Source organism: Gossypium arboreum, chromosome 3, assembly GCF_025698485.1.
Source record: "Gossypium arboreum isolate Shixiya-1 chromosome 3, ASM2569848v2, whole genome shotgun sequence".
In the NCBI taxonomy this organism is placed as follows: Eukaryota; Viridiplantae; Streptophyta; class Magnoliopsida; order Malvales; family Malvaceae; genus Gossypium; species Gossypium arboreum.
Window position 1 is genome coordinate 137,696,624 of NC_069072.1, and position 8,525 is coordinate 137,705,148.

Genomic DNA, 8,525 nt, shown 5'->3' on the forward strand with positions numbered 1-8,525 from the left:
CTTTTGTTGGGTGATTTTGGGTGTTTGTTGGCCAGCACCACTATCCACCCAAAAAATTATTTTTTTAATCAGATAAAAGGGGTGCCGACCATCAGTGTGCCAGCACCTAAATTGTTTTTTGAAAAAAAATATATGGTGCCACCCATCTAGTGTCCAAAATTTAAAAATTATTTTTTAATAGAAAAAAATAGTACCGGCCATCTATTTCCCATAATTCAATTTAACTGTTCATTTCAAATTATTTTAGTGGATATTTTTAAACTTAAATTATTTTTATAAATATCAATTTTTTTTAGATTAAATTAGTAAAATAGCCTATGGTTGCTTAAGTTAGCACAACATGACTCCCTAACAATTTTTCGATTTGATATTTTTGACAAAAAGAGAGCCAAACTTTTCCCGACAACTCACATAAGAATTTATTATTATTATTATTATTAATTGCTGTGTTTGTGTTAGCTGAAAGTTGGGTAGAGTTCTTCAAAGTTATTTAATAATTTTGACATGATTGGTTCAGTACAATAATGGAAGGCTGAAACTGTAAACCAAATTGGATTTTTACAGACATTAATGTAAATAAAAATTTCTAACACAATTAAAATGTATTAAAAAGTATTTATATTAAAAAATAGTACTATAAATATAATAAATGATTTATTGTATTAAATGTAATTTTAAAATTTTATATTTTAAGTTAAATTATTTAATTAGATAATTTTTTTAGGTTTTAAGTTTAATTATTTTTAGATTAATAATTTAATATAAATATAAATATAATTATTTAACATATATAATTAATAAAAAATTATAACATAATATTCTCAAGCTAAAAATCTTGCTCAAGGTCTAACTCATATAAAACTTGGACAGATAACTCAACAAGAAGTGTACTTTAAAAGATAGTCAAACTTTTACTTATAGCTTCTGTAAAAAGATAGCCAAACTTTTCCCAACAACCTGTAGCTTTTCTCTTAAATGAAATCAAATTACGAAATACCAACTCACAGAAAAAAAATTCAATTTTAAAAGTAAAATGTTTTTTTTTTTCCCGTAAAACCTTTTGTCGCATAGCTATTATGGTTGGCTTGTGGGAGCAATATCTCAACTTAAGGTTAACTCCTTTATCTCATATTTTTTTAAGTTGGCTTAGAATGTTTATATGTATTTTATTTGGTGTGAAAAAATGATAGATTTTTTAGTAGACCTGTAACTTCTGTGGATCATTTGTTAGTAAGAATTTGAGAAGTGATCCGATAATTTTTACTGAAAGGTTTATTAATTCTTTGAATCTTTATAATAGGTAACTTTATTTGAATTGGAATTTGCTAAACTAATTTTTGTTTGTCTTTGATTCTTTAGTTTTTTTGTACAGGACATTATTGTTCTTCATTCTTTATAGCAAACTTTTTGCTTCTTGGATAAAATACAAATATTTATCCAAAAAAATAGAAAAATATTTATCATCTTATCTAACTCTGGTTATGCTCTTATTTGTATCATCTGAAGATTTGGATAGAATTCTTTGAAGTTCCGGTTGTGCGACATAATTGGTTCACCACAATAAATGAATTTTAGGAAAAAAATGAAACATAAGGATTCTGTTGATATATTGAATGATAATTTGTCCAAATCTGACAGAAATTTTTGAATTTAGATTTTATGACCTGAATTATTAGTTAATAATAAAAATATTTATTTCATTTGAATTTAAATTAAAAATATAAAAATATAAAGATATTTTTAAAATTTAATGTAAAATGAGTTAAAATTCAAGTTCAACAAACAAATTGAAAAAAAAACATTAAGGTATTCTTCAATCCAAAAAAAGAACATCCTTATTCCTTGCCCAACTTCATCCTTTTCTTTGTTTTTTTCTGTAAGGGCAAAAAAAATCATATTTTGATATGATAATTTTGTTTCAAATTTTAGAATCGGTTACGTGCCTCAAAATTATTACTTTGTTAATTACGTATTTTAAAAAAATTAAAATTGAAATTGAAATATCTATACATAAAAAAATGATTTTATTTATTTTTGAGTGAATTCAAATTTTAAAGTAAATAATTTTCGATAATTTTAGTATCCACCAAAATGTCAAAAGATTTATTTATTTTTATAAAAGATAAAAATCAATTTAGAAAGGACATCTCATTATTAATAAACATCAATAGAATCCCTTTCGATGAAGAGAAAATCATAGATCAAATTAAATTTAGAACACACTAAGGATCCATATGTAAACATTGTAAAAAAGGTAGGAACTTGTTTTGTAATTTTGCAACTTTTTTAAAAATTGTAATATTAATATTATTAACAGGAAATATTTAGTCATAAATATCAAATCAACCCAACCTCAAAAGCAAATGTGAGGCAGGCAGAGCTGTACAACCATAAGATAAGATCAAAGCATTGACTACCTCATTGACTTCACCTCTATTGTTTACTATAAGTTTACTATAACCGACCCTCTGCCTCTGCCACTTCCTCAAATCTTTATCTTTCTTTACTTGTATTCTTGTTTTCCCATTCAATCTTTGCTCCCAAAATCAACCTTTTCCTTTCTTTATATTGCTTGGGGAAGCAGAAATGGAGGAGTCTAACAATTATGGCCACCAACATCCCCTGCTTCTTATCTCGAATCAAGACCAGCTGATCCACAATCAAAGTGATATAACTGATTGCTCGAGGTGTGCGGAAAAGGTGTCTACTCCATGTTTATGCTGTGCGGAGCACTGCGGGTTTTACCTTCACAAGGTATGTGCCGGCGCACCTTTGGAGCTTAATCACCCTTTTCATCTCAACCATCCTCTTCTTCTTATGCAAAATGCACCTTATTCATCTGGACGGTACATTTGCAATTTTTGCGGTAAACGCGGTTATGATTTTGTTTATCACTGCTCTTGCAATTTTGACTTTCATATTAAATGTGCTTTATTTACATTTAATATTGCTGAGAATAACTTGAAAGAGCTTGAGCATGTTCCCCTTCAACATCCTTTGATTTCCACTGAAAATGGTGATGAAAAACTCAAAGATGCTGCTAAGTGCTTTGGGTGTTGGGAACCATTAGCAAAGTATACACACTTTTCTCCTGACTGTGGATTTAATTTACATGAAAAATGCGCTAAGCTTCCTTTCAAACTGGATCATAAGTGCCATCACAAGCATCCTCTTACTCTACAATTTACTAGCGAACGACTCTCTTGCAAAATATGCAGAGAAAACAATGAAAAGGCTATAGGATTTGTTTATGGCTGTTCTCCGTGTAAGTTTGTTGTTCACATTGAATGTCTATCAGAATCTTTAGATCTTGTTGTTGAAGATAAAAGGCATGAACATCCTTTCACTTTGTTACTAAGAGGATCATCATTCATTTGTGATGCATGTGGTATTGAAGGAAATTACGCTTCCTACATATGTTGTACATGCAACACTATGGTCCATAAAAAGTGCACTTCGGTGCCACGCATCATCAAAAGCAAGTGGCATGATCATCGCCTTTTTCACAAATATTTCCTGCGCATAGAAGATTTTAGAGTTTTGAATTGCATAATGTGCAATGATGAAGTCAGTACAGACCATGGTAATTACTATTGTTCAAAGTGCGATGTTATATTCCATGTGAAGTGTGCACTGAAGGATAAAGATTCATATGAAATAGTAGAAAATGAAGATGAGGAATCTGCTGATGTTAGCTCCATAACCAAGGTTCTTGGATGGAATGATGCTGGAGAAGCCACTGTACTAGAGCATATCATGCATATTCACCACTTAACGTTAAGTGACAGAGTAAGTGAATATGTTAATAAATGTTGTGATGGGTGCTTGTTACCGATCTCGAATTCATTTTACTACTGTACACAATGTGATTTCTTTCTCCATAAAGTTTGTGTCGAGTTACCGAAGGTAAAGCATGTTTGGTATCATCATTGCCAATCACAACTAGTCCTTACTTCAAACGAAGTATTTTGGTGTGAAGCATGTGGTTTCTTGTCCAATGCTTTTTCCTATAAATGTGAAGATTGTAAGGTACGTATATGCCTTCCATGTATAATTGCTCTTACACCTGGTTCTCGCAAATATCGAGGACATAAACACCCTATTTTTTTCTACCATAAAAATAAAGGGGGATGTGTTGCTTGTGGTCGTGATTTCAATGGGTTGTGGTGTTGTAAGGAATGCAATTTTTCTCTAGATCATAAATGTTATTCGTTGCCTATTACATCCCATCACAAAAGTGATAAACATCTTCTTTCACTCACTTATCATGATAATAACAGTTATTCAGAGAGCCATTTTTGCGATATTTGTGAAGAACGTCGAAATCCAAATTTTTGGTTTTATCATTGTGCAATATAAGTTACTTCTGCTCATGTTAATTGTGTCCTTGGTAAATATCGGTACCTCAAACTCGGGAGTATCATTGAAGAACCTAAGGGCATGCATGAGCACCCTCTCACTGTTGTTAAGAAGATTTATTACTATCCAAACTGCAGTAACTGTGGTAAGCCCTGTTTAGATTTAGCTTTGGAATGTACTGGATGCAACTTCATTGTCCATGTTAGATGTCCACCATAACAATTTACTTCCTCATATTCGGAGGACTAAGGTGGCATTTAGGTGACTATAGTTCAAAACTACCACTTATCTTTTGCGGAGAACACAGAGTATGGTCACTTGTAATGGTGATTGTAATTATTATGCAGACTAGGGTTTTGTATTGTAAGGGAAGCATGTTTTGACTTGGAATTTCTGGGAGCATCTGATTATTCAAACTATAGTATCCTGACTTCTGTGTATTATTTTCTTTAAATTTATGCATGCATGCATGGCTTGTGAAGTAAATCCTTTAGAAAGTTTTTTTTCAAAAAAAATATTTAGAAAAGTAGGTCAATTTTTTTTTCTAAATTTAGAAAAATAAATCGATTTGGGAGAGAGAAAAAACATGTTTTCAACTGAAAACGCACCTTATAAAACATGTTTTCAATAAAACATACTTTCTAAAAAACGTATTTTCTTTTTACACAACAACTTTTTTTAATCTTAATTAAACATTAATTTCACTTGTTACTGAAAATTGGGGTGGATTTCTTTAAAGGTCCGATTGTGCTTATTTACTATTTTCGACATCATTGGTTCACCACAATAATTGAAGGATGAAAGTGTCAAGAAAATTTGTTTAAATGAAATTTAGACATTAAATCATAAGAAAAAAAAAACATAAAGATTCTGTTCATATATTTAATGATAATTGGCCTAAATCTGACAGATTTTTTTTTAAATTTAGATTTTTGTGACATGATTTTTAATAATAAAAATATTTATTTCATTTGAATTTAAATTTAATTATAAAATTATGAAGATATTTTAAATATTTTAATTTTGATGTAAAATGAGCTAAAATTCAATTTGATTGATTGGAGCTTCAACAAAAAAATTGAAAAAAAAGAAGTTATTCTTCACTCAGTTTAGAAAGGAGATCCCATTATTAATAAATATCAATAGAAATCTCTCTCGATGCGGCAAAAATCATGAATCAAATTAAATCTATAACACACTAAGTATCCGTATGTAAACATTGTAAAAAGTAGTAACTTCTTTAGTAGTTTTGCAGCTTTTTTAAAAAATTTGTAATGTTAATAATAGAAAACATTTATCCAATATATCTAAAATTAAAATTGGGCTCAAAAGATTTGTTATAGAATGTTTGGCATGTTTGGCATCATCCTTGCCAATCACTATTAGTCCTTACTTCAAACAAACTACTTCAGTGTGTAGCATGTGGTTACTGGTCTAAAGCTTTTGCCTATAAATGTGAAGAATGTAAGAAAAGTACATGCCTTCGATGTATAATTGCTCTTACACCTGGTGCTCACACATATCGAGGACATAAACACCCTGTTTTTCTCTACACTGAAAATAGAGGGGGATGTGTTGCTTGTGGTAAGAATGGTATCAAATGGTTGTTGCGTTGTAAGGAATGCGATTTTTCTCTAGATCATAAATGTTTTTCGTTGCCTGTTACATCTCTACAAAAGTGATGAACATCTTCTTTCCCTCACTTATCATGATGATAACAGTTATTCAGAAAGTCATTTTTGCGATATTTGTGAAGAATGTCGAGATCCAAATTTTTAGTTTTATCATTGTGCAACATGTGGTACTTCTGCTCATGTCAATTGTATCCTTAGTAGACACCCATTCGTCAAACCCGGAAATATCATTAAAGGACGTAAGGACATTCATGAGCACCTTGTCATTATTGTTAAGAAGATTTATTACTATCCGAACTGCAATAATTGTGGTAAGCCATGTTTAGATTTAGCTTTGGAATGTACTAGATGCAACTTCATTATCCATTTTAAGTGTCCACCATAACAATTTCACTTCCTCATAATCGGAGGACTAAGGTGGCGTTTAGGTGACTATAGTCCAAAACTATCACTTTTCTTTTGCAGAGAACACATAGTATGGTCACTTAATGGTGATTGTAATTATTATATAGACTAGGGTTTCATATTGTAAGGGAAGCATGTTTTGATTTGGAATTTGTGCGAACATTTGATTATTCAAACTATAGTATCCTGATTTCTGTGTGCTATTTTCTTTAAATGTATGCATGCATGCATGGCTTGTGAAGTAAATGTTGTGGAAAGTTTTTTATTGTGATGAAGAAATCTCTTTAGGTTTTGTCTGAAACCCATCATTGGAATTGCCACCAAATCTCATTTACATCTGCCAAAAATTTAAGTTATAAATTGGAAAATTAAAAGGTAAATAGTAATCCTAGACAACATTTTGATTATGCGATAAAAATTCATTTAAAATTAATACAATATGTAAACAAAGCACAGCAGTGGTATTAGTCATGTAATGATACGTTGTTTACACTAAACTTTTTTAATTGTAAGTTTTAGTATAAAAAAGAGATGGCAGTCCCATGCTTATTTTATTACAATTTGAGTTTTCTTAAAAACTTATTGGACTTAAATATAAATTTAAAGAATAAAAATGGATAATTTATGGGTAATATGTAACTAAAGCCAGAAAAATACTCATAATCTTATTTAAAATACCTTGATAATTTTAGAATCAAAGTTTTCCATATTTCAACACTCATCGATCTTTTTAATTTTGGTTTAAGAGGGTAAAAGTGATCAATGTTTTTTCAAAAAGAATAAGTTTTTTTTCACTCAATTGGATACTTGAACTTTAAAATGCATTAAAAGACCCTCAACCTTTAAAAAGAACAATTAAGCCCTTGCTTTTATTAAAAATTAGAAAAAATTATAAAAACTAGAATCAATAAAAGCTATAAATATTATTAAATTTTAAAAAATTAAATATTAAAATTAGAAAAAATAAAAATAAAAAATTATAAAATATATAGAAATATAAAAAATATAAAATTTTATAAAGTCGGAAGAAAATTATACAAATGTAAAGAAATACAAATTTCAAAAAAAAATATAAAAATTATCGTACCAAAAGAAGCATTTTATGATTTTTCTATAACTTTTATTAATTTTTATTTTTTATTGTTTTTCGCCACATGTCACACTATGTGTTGCAACACGTGATGACTTTAATTGAAAAAAAACTATGGGTCATTAATTTTTATGATTTTTATAAAATTTTACAATTTTTTATTTTTATGATTTTATAAAAAAATTCTAAGTTTTAATAATATTTATTTTTATATTAATATTAAAATTTAATAATTTTTTAAGAATTATTATTTATTATTATTTATAATTTTTCCTAATTTTCAATAAGAGTAGTGGCTTAATTGATTTTTGAAAAAATAAGGGCCTTTTTGATATATTTTGAAAGTTTAAGTATTCAATTGAGTGAAAAAAAGTAGGGGATTAATTACTTTTTTTTTTGAAGAAGTTTGGGGACCTTTTTGATGCATTTTGAAAGTTCAAGTGCTCAATTGGGTGTAAAAAAAAGATAGGCTTAATTACATTTTATAAAAAAATTTGAGGACCTTGTACACCCTTAAACCTTTATTTTGTAATTTCAAATTTAAAATTAAGGAATGTGAAAAGCACATTTGCCTGGTATGTGCAACTCTTCGTCTTGATGCTCTAACATGTACATCCCCTTCTTATTAATTATGATTTTGATGGGCAATGGGGTGAGAATCTAGAAGTGGCATTCAATTGCAAGGGTTGTAATTATTCTGTACATTCTTTTTATATGCTATTACCGACTAGAGTTAAACACAAATGCAATGAGTATCTTTTTAACTCACTTATTACAAGATTAATGATTATTCAAAACTGTTGAAAAGTCAACAAAGGTAGGAAGCAACTTGTTAAAAAGGTGAAGCAAGTTGCACCGAATGTTGAAAAGTTGAATGGGATAATTGCAATTTTGGTCCCTAATTTTTTAGGCTATTTGCAAGTTAGTCCCTGAACTTCAACTATAAATAGGCCTTTTCATTTTTCATTTCAACCATCCCAACCAATCTTTCTCTCTTAGTTTTCTCTCTTCTCCCATTTGAGAATTCTTAAGGAATT

General features: G+C 29.1%; 1 protein-coding gene across 1 annotated transcript; it reads left to right on the plus strand.

Moving 5' to 3' along the window:
- Positions 1-2,368: 2,368 nt before the first annotated feature.
- On the plus strand, positions 2,369-4,749 carry LOC108474891 (uncharacterized). The gene has a single exon (XM_017776932.2). The coding sequence runs from the start codon at positions 2,587-2,589 to the stop codon at positions 4,357-4,359; it is 1,773 nt and encodes a 590-aa protein (XP_017632421.2). The 5' UTR covers positions 2,369-2,586; the 3' UTR covers positions 4,360-4,749.
- Positions 4,750-8,525: the final 3,776 nt, after the last annotated feature.

What these genes read in the sequence shown, in the direction of transcription:
- LOC108474891 (XM_017776932.2), top strand. Translation starts at nt 2,587, where the DNA reads ATGGAGGAGTCTAACAATTATGGCCACCAACATCCCCTGCTTCTTATC.